Here is a 13,937-nt window from a genome sequence, read left to right as displayed (position 1 = left end):
GACCAGAGGAAGCGCACTCACAGGCTCACACCCAGAAAGAGCCATGTGTGGACGTGGTGAGAAGGCGGCCACCTGCAAGCCAAGAAGAGAGGCCCAGGAGAAACGAAAATTGCCAACTCCTTCAACTTGGACTTCCAGCCTCCGGAGAAGTAACTGTCTGTGGCACTGTGTTTTGCAGCCCCAGCTATCCTAGATGCGTTCCAAAGTTGAGGCTCTGGGGATGGGCTCTGGCTGCTAAGGCAGGTCCACCAAGACCCCAAGGTGGGCTGCTCAAAGCTAATCCTCGGAAAAGAAAGGTTTATCCCATTTTCCCTTTCTTCTTTTTCACCCATGAGGCAAGTCTAGTTCAGGCAATCATTTCAGGAATCCCCGCCCCATCATCATTAACTCAACTTTTGAGCCACTGGGAATTACAGTGACCGACACCCCACATGCCCCGAAACCTCCGAGGTCTTGCACACCCATGGGTGATGGTCATTGTCACGAAAAGGAAGCTGGAAGAGTCTCAAATGGGAAGACCTGCATTCTGGCCCTAGACCTTCCACTTACTAGCTACATATACTTGTACATGGAACCTAACGTGTTTGCACCATTGATTGTGGTTTTCAAATGACTGGGCTGTTGTATACGTTTCCTTTTCCCTTCTTTGAAAATGACCTTGACTTGCACCTGGAGAACATTCGATCTCCCAACCCCTGCCCCACACGCTTCCAAGTGATGGTTCCAACCCCTCCTATCCCTCCGGTCAGAGCCATGGCTCCGGGTGGTCACATGATCCAGGTGGTCATGCTAGTGATGCTCGGAATGCTTTCTGGGATCACTGGGGAAACGCCCGATTCAAGTCTGGTGTCTGTGCACAAGAGGTTACAGCCACTTTGTAAATTCCATGTGAGCCTCTCTGAGCCTATGTCTGCCAGAGGCACAGCTGAGCTGGGGGACAGGCGAACGGGGGCTGTCATTACCGCGATCCCACTTTGTTTGCCTAAGTCAAAGCCACCGTCTCTGAACGGCGCTGCCAGCTCATCTTACATTCTTGCAAGTGGCAGCCAGACCACAAAGTGGGCCTCTTAGAAAGAGCGAGATTGGAATTCGCTGACACGCAGAAACCATCCATGATCTGTATTTAGTGTAACTGATGCTATTCATTTAGAGAGTCCTTGTTAGTCAGGATACTTGGATATACACCCCCCTCTCCCCCAAATACAAACACAGATCAAGCTGAGTTCAGTAAAAGGGGGGTTTATGAGCTCATCCAGTCCAACCCCAGGAGGGTGGTGGTGGCTCCTCATGGCTGCCTCTTTGCCTTGGTGCCACTTATGGGACTCTGGCTGATCATACACCGCAGGCCCGTGGGTGCCAAAACATTCTCTGGCTCAGGGGTGGGAATGTCTGGCCGGGGGGCCATATAAGGACCCACAAAATCATTTGGTCTGGCCCTGCCAAGGCATTAGGGGTGAGTTAATTAAACATCTGACCAAATACAGCAGGCTAATTTTTAAGGTGATCATTTTGTATGGCCTTCGAATAATGTTAGAAATATCCAAAGGGTCATTGGCAGGAAAAGGTTCCCCACCCCCTGGTTAGAGCCTCCAGACCTGTGGTAAGAAGCATTAGGTGGCACTCTGCCTGGATGGGGGTCCCGTAACCAACCACCGAGGCCAAGGAGCTCCTGTACGAGGCTGGCACCTCCCATTGGAATACGTGTTGGAAGTTGAGGGTGAGGGGTGGAGCTTCGAAGATGCCCTGATAGAGCTATTGGCACCCATCTCATCCCAACTTGGACCTACTGCAGCTGCAGTAGGTCCAAGTTGGGATGAGATGAAAACTTGAAAACATGAAAACTTCATTAACTTCTTACTTCAATGACAAAGCTTCAAGAAGGAAGTCTCCCGGAGTCTGAGAAATACCGTATTTTTCGGACCATAAAGACGCACTTTTTCCCCCCCAGAAGTGGGGGGGGAAAAGACCCTGCGTCTTATGGTCCAAATATAGCCTACACATATACTTTTAAAAAAAAGTTTTTTTACTTGCCCGGCTCTGTGTGGTCTGTGTGTGCTTGCCCGGCTCTAAAATGGTTCTAAATGCTGCTGTTTACTTTACAGGGTTGATTACATGTGTTTATGACTGTGATGTTGGGTTTTAATGCACATAAAATATTTTAGGACACTATTTGTTTCAGAATCTTTTTTTCTTCATTTCCCTTCTCTAAAAACTGGTCTTATGGTCCGGAGCGTCTTATGGTCCGAAAAATACGGTGCTGCTCACAAAGGACAAACTCAGGACTGGCCTTTTCACAGGGCACCGGCTTCTTGTGAGAATGCCCTCCCAGTACTGCTCGAAGGATAGGACACGAGGCGGACCCAGAAGCAATGCTGGCAGGTGTCCTCAGGTTTGGACCTGGGTTCCAACCCCTCACCGCCATGTGTGTCAATAAACAGAATGAGCCCATCCTGAAAATGCGCGCACGTGCGCGCGCACACAAACACACACACACAATCACAGCCCAAAGAGGGAACAACCCAGGGTGCTATGGGGACCACCAGCTGGGGCAAGTTCAGCATGATCCTTTTCACAATTCTCTGAAGTCCTTTCTCACCGCAAGCAGGTCTGTCCTTCTTCCTCCCCTCCCTCCCATCTCGGTCCAGAATTTTTGCAAATAGTTTGCATTCTGGCTCAGAGACTCTAAGAGGAGGAAGAAACGGGGAAATGGATCAAAAGCCATTCACCGGACCCCCAGGGAAGCCTCTTTCCCCGTGTCACGTTTCCGCCAGATCTTCGTCAAAGTGTCAGCGAGAACAGCTGGCGAGGACTCGCCTTCTCCTCCTCCTCCTCTGCCGCATGTCTCCTGGGCATTTGCCTTAATGCAGACGGAGCTTCGGAGGCTGAAAACAGTCTTAAACACTCCTGAAGGCATACCTTCCGTTCAGCTGGGGAAGGATGTTCACCTCATTGCTGCATAGGGAGGGAAGGTATCAAAAACTTTAGGAAAGCGCAGAAATGCTATCATAAATGTAATGATTCTGTTTATCGAACACTCAACCGTCACCAGGCACTGTGCCAGCCCCGGTACACATGCTATCTCCCTTCTCACAGAATCCCACGAAGTACGCCTATCTGACTGGCTGGGAAGGAGCGGCTCAAACACATCCGATTTGCTGGAGGCAGAGGCTGGCCTCTGCACCCAAGCCTGGCCAGCTCCAAGGTCTGTACTCCTCTCTCCCGGGCACACGGTGACACCTGCACGTGGGACACCGACTAAGTGTCATGGACGCCAAACAGATTATCACCTAATCCTCTCAATGATTACGTAATTCCTGCAAGACTGGTCTTCTTGAATTGTAAAGTAGTTCACAATATTTTGCATAACTTTTCCCACGTCGACAGCAATTAGGTAGCAAGGCAGGGAATGGATCCAGGTATCTGTGATTTAAAAAACTGGGGTCTTTTATCTTAATGCCAACAGGACAGCTGGGTATGGAGACACCGGAGAAAGAGAAGAAGACAGGGAGAGATTTATTCTTGCAGACTCACAACAAGCAGTGATAAATGCCTGAGTGCACGGGCCACACACACACACACACACACACACACACACACAAGCATGCATACACTCCTACCTATCACACACCGTGGCACATACTGCCCAGTTCTCAGCCACACCTTTCAGTCGTCAAGGGAACCAAACAAGAACACAAACTTGACCTCTTGCCATTGACAGGTGGAGCTTTTCAAGTTCACTTCTGAAACTGTTAAGGTGAACAGCTCGATCAGAGTATATTCTAACAAATTCTTCTTCATCATAACCTCTTGGCGACTGTATAAAAGTACTTCTAGACTTCCATGTAAGCACGGCTACCCAGGACTCCAAGGGGAATGGTTTTCCAGTTGTAGCTGAAGACGAAGTGCTTTGATAACAGCAGGCTTTACAGTATATGATCCAAGGTTGCATAATCTCTACATTATAATCTAACTTAACTTCATAGACAATGACACATTCTACATGCTCAAGAATTAAACTATAAGGAAATATCCCTGTTGATGAATGATAATGGGTATAAATATCTATAGCTATGTCTAGTAGTATAAAATTCAGATACACTCAAATAAAATCCCCGTTCTGTTAAGGGGTGGTTTCTCTCTTGGTATTAATCTCTGAATGATGAATTTCAGGATTTCCTTTTTCTTTATCTAGTCTCTAGTGCACCTTACAGTTGGCTGTTTACACAAGTCTGAATGGAGACAAAAAGGGAAATGAAGCACCTTAAATACTTCAATGAAAGAAGACAACATAACATCCATTTCCATCTTTTTGTCTTGTCATTTCATCACAAAGTGCTTTTAAGCAATGTCACAGGATTCTCCTCAAAACACTGTAGAACATCTACACATCTACAGTGGAAAACTGTTTAGGACTATTTACGCCCTTCTGAACCGACAATCAGTCCAGGTTTTCAACCTTAAGCAGGAAAACTGTTTCAGGCCTTATTTTTCCCTTCTACAAAAGAGGAGTAATGACGCCTAATGCATAAGGCTCATAAGAGAACAATGTAGAGAATATATGCAGTCAGACACACTGGGTCACATTCTATATGACTCCTCTTACATGAATGTCCAGAGCAGGCGGGTCCACAGAGACAGACAGATTGGCGGTTGCACCCTGAAGGCCCGGGTTCCACTTTAACCATCAGAGTCTGGTGATGGGTTTTCAGGGGTCCCACCCCCTGGCGTCTCTGCACAGCAGGGGTTCCTGCCCTTCCCGCCTGAAAGTCTGTGCCCTCCATTCAGTGACTGCATTTCTGACTAAGCAGTTTCTTTGTTGTTCTGACTAAGCTCTTTCTATCTTAAATCTGGGTCTTCAAGGTGGATCTTTTCCCTCTTTTCATTCTCTATCCCCCGAGAGCCTCATCCATGCACATAACTTCAATGGTCATTTCTGGATTCACACCTTCCAAGCTCCCTCTCCCTCCCTAGACTTCCCTCCCCTGAACTCAGGCCTCAGTGTCCACCTCTGAATAGCAGGGGTCAGGTCACCCATACCCGTCCGGCAGGTGCCCAGCTGTAGGGCAGGGAGGTCTTCCTGGACAATCCAGAATCGAGTCCTGTCAGCCATGACAGTTATGCCAAGTGCTGTGTCAAGCCTGAGGGGATGGGGTGTAACAGGAACGCCCTTAGAAGGAGCCTGGGACACCCAAAACCATAAGTGTGGACACCGGGATAAGGACTCCACCTGGACATGAATCTGAGTGGGACCTCCACCTCTGGGGCTATAAGAACTCGGAGCTCTGACCACCCAATGCTTGAGCTGGGCTGTACCTCGGATCATGCTAGGAGCGCTGTCGACTTCCTCTCTACCTGACACTGCAGCACGGCAGGCGCCTGGCTTGAGACCGAAGCCCATGTCTCCACCTACAAATGTGGCCAGGACTTCACCAGACACTGGCTCGCTTGCTGCCCTCTCTGTGTGCACCTGCATGGGACTCGAAGTCTCCCCTAATAAAGCTGGCACTGTGGCAAGACTCAGGGGAGTGACTCCTTTCGGGGATGCTCCCTTGCTCAGGGCGCTGGCCCAGAGGAAGCTCTCAGAGCCATGTCCCCAGAGGAACCAGCAACTCTGACTTCCCATCTCTGTTCACGGGTCTGCCAGTCTCAGGTGCTTTTCATGCAAACGGCTGGTAGAGGTAGAGGAGGTAGGGGTAGAGGAGAGGTAGAGAGAAAGGGGGGGGGGGGAGAGAGAGAGAGAGAGAGAGAGAGAGAGAGAGAGAAAGGGGGAGAGATCAGCTAAATTAAGGAAAACATGGGCTGCTGGCTGGCCCCCGCAGGCTGCAGACAGAGGCAGCCAGGGACCTGCAGATTGGGCGGACCTGCATTCCCAAGGGATGGCCAAGGACAGAACTGACCAGCAGCTTCTTTTACAATTGCCTTTCCTTGTGTTTTTTAAACAAACGTACAAACATGCTCTCGGTGACCACCTAGAGCTTGGGTGAGTGGAGGAGCTGAGCAGCACCCCTTTAGGGGCACCTGATGGCAGACCCCACCAGCCAGCTGCCTGCGTCTCTGTATTACATAAATGTGTGTACTAACGGCTCAGTCAGAACAATAGGACCAGCGATGCCGAGGAGGGGGCCCCTCCTCAACTCCAAAGCGCGTCTAGGCCGAGGAGGACAGAAGGCAATTAGGACGGGAAATGTAGAGAGGGTTCTTTCCCCCTTTCTATTATTAGGTGGGTGTTTTTTTGTTTGTTTGTTTGTTTTTTGCTGTTGTGTGTTTTGTGTGTTTTTTTTTTTAATCAATCTTTATTGTTCATATTGTTACAAAGGTTCCTCATTTCTTCCCCCCTCCACCAGGTTCCCACCCCACCCTCCGCCCCCTCCCCATCCCCCATTGTCCTCATCCATAGGTGCAGTTTATGTTCAGTCTCTTCCTCCCTCCCTTTTTGTGTTTTTTTTTAAACTGGTGTGCCCGAGGGCGAGAATCCGAAGACTTATCCATTAGGTAGATGCCCTCATTTTCAAAATGCACAAAAAAAAATCAGCTTGTAGAGCAGATTATACAAAAGAAGCCAAAGAGCCTGGGGCTGCCACCAAATGGGAAGGCAGAAGAATGGGGGTGGGGAGTAGCCGGACAGAAGCTGGATCCGTGGGTCCTCCTGGAGAAAGGTGCCTGTGACCAGAGACCCCAGAAATTGGCAGACCCTGAGGTCCGCGGTGCCATCCTGGTTCAACTGGCAGACACACGGGCAGAGCAGGCAGAGAGAAGGGCAACCGTGCAAAGAGGAGTTTGGTGGAACCCTTCCTCGGAGAGGTTTTGAGGTTTCCACTTCGAATCTACCAGCCAGAATTCATGACCACAAACCTTAGGCAAGGGACAGCGTCAACGCTGCTGAAACCTTCACTCTGCATTCTGAAGGTGCCAGGCTGTGGGCTGCATGGATGTCTCTGCACTCACATCCTCCTTTAACCTCCCCGAGGATTCTGGGAGACGCGGCTCAAAGCCCCATTTTACAGACAATCAAACCCGAGGCCCCGGTCAGACAGCGGGCGCCCAGAGATGGAGGAATTCAAACCCGGGTCGATGCGGCTGGAAAATCTCTGCTCTTCTGCCTGCTCTCCACACACCCTCCCTTGACCTTTCAAAGAAGCAGTCCTACCTAAAGAAATGCACCAATGGTTTTTCAGATCTATGTTTAAATCCCACGGGATTCGGGGCAAATCCGGACGCCCGGCCCGCCAGCTCGACCAGAAGGAAAGGCTTTGCCGGGTGCAGGGAAGCCACGGCCAGAGGACTTGGGCCCTGCTTTATCCTGCCAAGGTTCACCGTTTTGGCAAATGTTACGATAACTAACTCTGGTTGGGAATTTGGCATGTTCTGAATGGTTTACTAATGCGATTGTACCAAATCCTCACAAAACCCTTAAGACAGACAAGCGTTGTTGTTGTTGTTGTTATTATTATTATTATTATTAATTATCCCCACGGAGAGGCTAAGCCGGTTGTCCCAGAAGCCAAGGCAGGGTCCGCTTCCAGGTTGCCCACGTTGTTAATGCGCTGCCCCCCGAAGACCCAGGAGAGCTGCGATGTGCCCTGTTGGAGGATGGAGACCTCCGGCCAGCCTGCCACCTCTCCCGCCTCTCCCTGGCGGCACTGCAGACGCAGCTGCTGGATGGAGGGAGCGCGCTTTCTCCCCTGCGCAGGCTCTAAGCCTCAAAATCCACGCCGACCTACTTTTAGGGAAGTGGCTGGAATGGGACAGAGCGGGCACTCCGCAGGAAACCTCTGCCAGCCTGCCGTCCCTGAGGCCCACGCCTCAATGCCCAGGTCAGACGGCGGAGACTCGGGATGGCACGTGGCCCGCCCAAGGTCACAACGTTCGCCACGTGGCGGTGCTGGAGCCAGAACCGCGGGCCCTTCCTGGACGTGTGCACGCTCTCCTCTCCCGGGTGTTCCTGCTTTCCTAGGACTTGCTCTGGAGACTCTCAGGGCACGGAATACAGCCGAAGAGAGGCACACATACATGCCAGCAGTACAGACGCCTGGCACAGCGATGGCAGAGTCAGGGCTGTGCCGAGTGGCAGCACACAACCGATCTCCCAAGACAGTGAGTACACGAAACTGCCTAGAACTCGGGACACGGGCATTCCCCAGAGCAAGTCCTCTCCGTCCTCATCGCCCTGTGCACAGTCCCCCCTGCAGCAAGCACTCTGCGTGCTCTCAGGCCAACGTTCATCTCACGGCGGGAGAACGAGGCTCCTTCCGGCTGGGGGTAGGGGGAATGGGAGGGGGGTGGGGGGGCCCGCAGCAGTGCCGCCTGCTCTGGGCGCCGGACACGCCTCGAAGCTTCCCTTCCCGTCTCATTAGCTCATCCCGTGGGTTGTCAGAATCTAATGGAAATAAAATCTGTGCTGTGTGTGATGGAATTTAATCCCACTAGCGGGTCCTATAGAAATGGATTTAGTAACAACAAGGGGGCCGATCCTGGGGTGACGGGGGAAAGGAAGTGGAGGGAGAGCCAGGAAGGCAGGCAGAGGATTAGTGACTGCGAAGGGCGGAGGCATGGGGTCTGACCCCAGCACAGGAGGCTGTACGGGGTGCAGGAGGCAGGCCCTGGGCTTCCCGGGAACGCCGGCCTCAGCCAGTGCCTGACACAGAGACGGGCAGTAAGGAAGGGCTTGGGGGGTGGGGGTGGGGGGTAGTGTGGGCGAGCGGGGAACACCTGCTCAGGGGAAGAGCTGGAAATGAGACAGGTGGGTCCGAGCGGTCGGCTGGCACAGAGCTGCACGGGCGGCAGCTTGTCTTGGAACAAAACTCCGCAGGGGGCCGAGGCCGGCAGGAAAGAAGTGGACGATGGGACCAGGCAGTGTGTAGCCGCTTCCAGCAGCAGCACGGCTCGAACACGGACAGCGATGCCATCTGCGGCTCTGGGGGAGACCTCCGGGGACCAGATGAAGGGTCAGACCGAGGGTGAGACATGTCTTCAATGAGGAGTCACTGATGGTTAGAATAATTCACCTGCAGGGGATGTTTAAAGTCACCTAATTTTAAGTTGGATGGGTGAATGAATTATGGGGAGGAGGGAGGAGGACTAGGGAGTTTGGAAAAGGTACAAAACACGTTACTTTCTAATGAGGAAGATTAGAAACAGCATTAATTAATAACATTAGCAAACATGTATTTCAAACACACAGAAACCAAAATGGAGACACATGGAGATAGGCAGAGGGGACTCCGGGTGAGCCCCACTCCTCTCCGGTGAGCCCCGTCCCGGTCCGCCTGAGACAATGGTGTCCCCTCCGGCACTCCGCTGCCTCCATGGAACACGAGCTGAAGTGCTCTCCAGTCGAGGGGAACTGCTCACATCTACAATTGTCTCGCGCAGCCTAAATGGCATTTACAATAAGTGCTGGGAATTGATGAAATGGCCAATTATGTTAACTACCCATGCCTGGTGTAATCCAAACCAAATCTTACCCCATTATCCTCAAAACGGCGAGGTGACTCAGCAGGCCCTCCTGCCAGCGACTCTACAAGAACCAAAACACACAGGCCGCCCTCGAGGAGGACCGCGAGCACTTCAGTTAATTCTTGCGATTGGTTTTTATGCCGAAAATAAAAAAATAACCGTACACACCACCCAACTGCCAGACAACACGGCCACCGTTATGTCACTTTGTCCCACTCATGCCATTATTCCCTCTTCTCTGCATCCCGTTATTCTCCTTAAACATCTCTCCGCGCGTGTGACGTCATCACCCCAAAGTGCCCGAGTCCCTCGTTATCCGCACCTGCCCCGTGACATCCCCATGGCTATGCTCTCGGGATCCTCTCGTGCCCACGGACTCCTGCTGTGGCCCTTTCTTGCAACGCCTTTTTCCAAGGTCCCATCCACCCATTTTCAAAAAATATATATTTCATTGATTTTTTTACAGAGAGGACAGGAGAGGGTTAGAGAGTTAGAAACATCGATGAGAGAGAAACATCGATCAGCTGCCTCCTGCAAACCCCCACCTGGGGATGTGCCCGCAACCAAGGTACATGCCCCTTGTCCGGAATGGAACCTGGGACCCTTGAGTCCTCAGGCCGACGCTCCATCCACTGAGCCAAACAGGTCAGGGCCACCCATTTTTTAAGACTTCACTCAAGTGTCAACTCTTCTAAGAAGTGAGAGCCCCTCTGCTCCATCCCCCTGACAAAAGCAAAGGGTCCTCTACACAGTGTGACTCGTCTGCTTTCTTCGCTGCTCTGCGTTCTTGTAGCCTCAGCCTCAGAGCCACTCGGCCCAGCAGGGCCTCCCCGCGCAGCTGGCTCAGCCAGCTCTGCTCCAACGGGGCCCACAGCTAGGCTGGGCTCTGCCGGCTGGCCCCTGGGCCTGTGTCACCGATAGAAGCTTCATCTTCTACCCACTTCCCCAAACTGGGCTCTTCAGGGGGCCTGCTCACCTGCAACCCACTCCCTGTGGCTGGAACCTGGTAACAGAGTTCTTGCCTAGAGTCTGATGTCTAGAAAAATGTCCTCCTGCTTGTTCCAGGGGAAAAGAAGGTATGTGCTCCTATTTTTAAAATGGAAAGTACAAAGATGAGAAAGCAAGCGTGAGTCAGGGCGTTTTCGTCTACCCGCGTCTAATCTGACCTCCTGCTGGTAGGACAGGGCAGCCCCCTTCTTCATACGCCATTACCTTTTCTTTTTTTTAAATATATTTTATTGATTTTTTTAGAGAAGAAGGGAGAGGAATAGAGAGTTAGAAATATCGATGAGAGAAAAACATCGACCAGCTGCCTCTTGCACACCCCCTACTGGGGATGTGCCTGCAACCATGTACATGCCCTTGACTGGAATCGAACCTGGCACCTTTCAGTCTGCAGACCGACGCTCTATCCACTGAGACAAACCTGTTACGGCCACCATTACCTTTTTGCAAAACTTTTGCTTGTGGGCTTCAGCGAGTTCTTGATGAGCCAGTGCCACCCACCAAAGAAACATAGAAATATTAATTAGGATAGCTTGAAAAACCTTGTCACAGTAAGTGTCTGGAGAACTCCATAGTCAGAACTAGCAAATGAAAAACTAGCACAGAAAAACAAAGTTGTCAAATCCCGGCCCACACCCTCAAAGTCTCTCCAAGAATCTTCTGGTTTTCACACGTACAAAGAAATAAATGGGCTGCTCCGAACTGGCCTCAATGAGCTTCTGACATATGTCATCATTTCATTCTCAATGCCCTGAGTAATTAGGAGGATTGTTAACCCTATCACGACGAGAAAAAAGGTCTCCCGCCCACGAGACAGACTCTCACAGCCAAACCACTCAACGTCAGAAAACTTACCAATGTCTCCCCTCAGGCTTTTGCTTGAAACAACCCAAAAGTAAGGTGCTTAGAGCAAATCTTACCTAATGTAAAACTCAATGAATAAAAATCCTGTAAGGAAATTCTCTACGTAAATAAAATCCCTTTGCTGAAAATAACTCAGACACCAGTGATATTCATTGCGGTGGATCTAGAGGGAAAGTGGAGACACACAGCCCTTTGGAATTCCCTGGAAGAAAGCCAAAGGCTCATCAAGGTTTATTTCCATATATACCACCTAAAGGGGGAATAGGGTAGATCTTTTAAAAATTGTGTATTAATTTCTGAAAGCGGAGGGAGTTCCCTTTTTTCCTTAAATAATTAGGATGTCTAGAGTGGTCGTTAAAATTAGCATGACTCAAACCTGCCTGCCTATATTTCACCCTGTACCGAGCAAAAATGCAAAGACATTCTCAGGTTCCCAATCTCACAGGCTATTAGAACGGCAATATGCAATTGCATGGCCCGTGACACAATGACAAACATGCGACATCATTCAAAACTGTTTGAGCTACTCCAGAAACCTGAAAATAGACGTCACTTTTCTTAGCCACATTCATATTCACCCACATGGCCAGCCCTCGTGTGTACGTTTAAGGAAAAGAGGCTTAAACCAACCAAACAGGTCTAAAACAACCAAAATGCACTGAAATGCCTCACCTTAAGCCCAGTACAGCTCTAAACTTCTTGGTTTAACCCAGTCCACCTGATGGTGGCCCACTGTACCACTCTGACATCTGGCCAGTCATTGGGGCCTGAGGAGCCAGCCAATTCCAGCTGATCTATCGAGCAGCTATCCAAAACAGCAATCACCCAAAAGTACTTTCTAAAAGTATTTAGCGTGCATCTTATTGCTATTTTAAACCATTTATTCTTCTGTAACTTTGGCTATTTCCAAAGAAATGTAACGGCAAAAGTGGAGTTGAAAGACAGTTTGAATTCCTCGAGCACACTGCATGGGAACTTGGGCACAGCAGCTGAACCGCAGGAAGGTGTCCTGTGAGCTGGACCGCAGGAAGGATGTCCCCCCACAAATGAGGCTTGCAGGGACAAGGGAGAGGTGTCTGAGCCTCAGAACTAACCACAGTCACCCATTCAGGCACATGTGGATGTCAGGGGTCAGCCAGAAATACGTGGCCCTCCACGGTGAACAAACTGCCAACAGATGCCCAAAACATCCGGCGCACTGAAAACACGCAGGGGGGTTTGTTTTTGACTCGCCTGGTTGATGCTCTTGTCACATCCTAACTGCCGCGGGAGTCCAAGTTCACCAAAGCAAGCCAAACACGCCTAGACCAGGACCAGTAGCAACAGACCAAAAGGAGCAGTCCTGGTTTCAGACGAGCAATTCACAGCAACCGGAAGATGTGAGCAGGAAGAAATGACAGACCCGAACCACAGCAGTCACACTTCTCCAGTGCCCACTCCTCCACAGGACAGCTCTGCTGGCTGGCACCAGAAGAGAAGGCGGAGGGGAACAGGTGCTTGGAGAGACCTACCTTGTAGAAGGGCTCCATTTCTCTTGAAGAAGGTACTGCCCGGCCAAATGGGTGGACCTGATGTGCTGAAACAGAAGAGAAAGCAGCGTAAGGATGGGCTCATTTACACGCACTCAATATACTAGGAGAAACCCGTGCTCTGAACAAATCACTCAAAATGGCCTCAAAACGCATTCCCTGTTATGTATCACTAGACGCCTGGTGCACAAGTTTGTGCTCGGGTAGGGTGGCGATTGAGGCCTAAGTGTGTGTGTGGAGGGGTGTAGGCAGGAGGGGCCGGCCGCCCACAGGGAGGGACCCCCAGGAGGTTGGCCGGCTGTCCTCCTAATCAGGGCCTATGCAGAGGCGGGGGCAGGGCACGGCTGTTGGCAGGAGAGAGGGACTGCAGAAGGTTGGCTGGGTGGGGTGTGTGGGGGCGGGGGGGGGGGGGGAGGGGAGGAAGGAGCTGTGGGAGGTTGGTAGGCCAGGGGGAGAGGCTGGGGGAAGTTTGCTGGGGGAGTGCCCTGACCACCAGGGGGCAGCTCCTGCGTTGAATGTCTGCCCTCTGGTGGTCAGTGCACATCATAGTGACTGGTTGTTCCAGTCATTCAGTCTTAATGGTCGCTTAGGCTTTTATATAAATAAATGGATAACCTCTGAAGATGCAACTTTAAAAACCATTACTTTTGCTTAATGATGAATGGGCTTCATCTCTCACAGTGCAGAAACAGTCCATGTGGAATTGGGGTCACCATCTGGACCCTGCTCCCTTCTGGGCATTGGGATTACTTGCAGATAAACAAAATGGCAAATTCCCCCAGTTCAACACCACAGCTTATAACTTTTGCTAACTTGTTCTTAGTTTTATTTTTTCTTTTCTTAAACTTCTTTATTGATTGTGGTATTACATATGTGTCCTTATTCCCCCTTAACCCCCGACCCCTTCCCATTCATGCCCTTACCGCCCTGTTGTCTGTGTCAATTAGGCTTATATGCATGCATAGAAGTCCTTTGGCTGTTCTTGGTTTTATGATTTTCTGTGGCAAAGACCTTCTATCCCTGCCTGAGACCAGGTGAGCTTTCCCAACACTTCCCCGTGCCACCTGCCTATTTATAAATGCA

General features: G+C 50.7%; 1 protein-coding gene across 7 annotated transcripts in view; it reads right to left on the bottom strand.

Annotated features, from left to right (window-relative positions):
* The window catches only part of FOXN3 (forkhead box N3), a 346,858-nt gene that overhangs the window by 85,713 nt on the left and 247,208 nt on the right, over nt 1-13,937 (bottom strand). For all 7 annotated transcript variants that reach the window (XM_045573555.1, XM_045573490.1, XM_036429153.2 and 4 more), the window contains one exon: nt 12,837-12,901. In XM_045573555.1, the coding sequence (XP_045429511.1) occupies nt 12,837-12,901 (65 nt within the window). The remainder of the gene's footprint in view (nt 1-12,836; nt 12,902-13,937) is intronic.

Source organism: Pipistrellus kuhlii, unplaced genomic scaffold (assembly GCF_014108245.1).
Source record: "Pipistrellus kuhlii isolate mPipKuh1 unplaced genomic scaffold, mPipKuh1.p scaffold_m20_p_1, whole genome shotgun sequence".
NCBI classification, from domain to species: Eukaryota; Metazoa; Chordata; class Mammalia; order Chiroptera; family Vespertilionidae; genus Pipistrellus; species Pipistrellus kuhlii.
The sequence above is the reverse complement of the archived record's forward strand: the minus strand, read 5'-3'. Positions and strand labels throughout refer to the sequence as shown.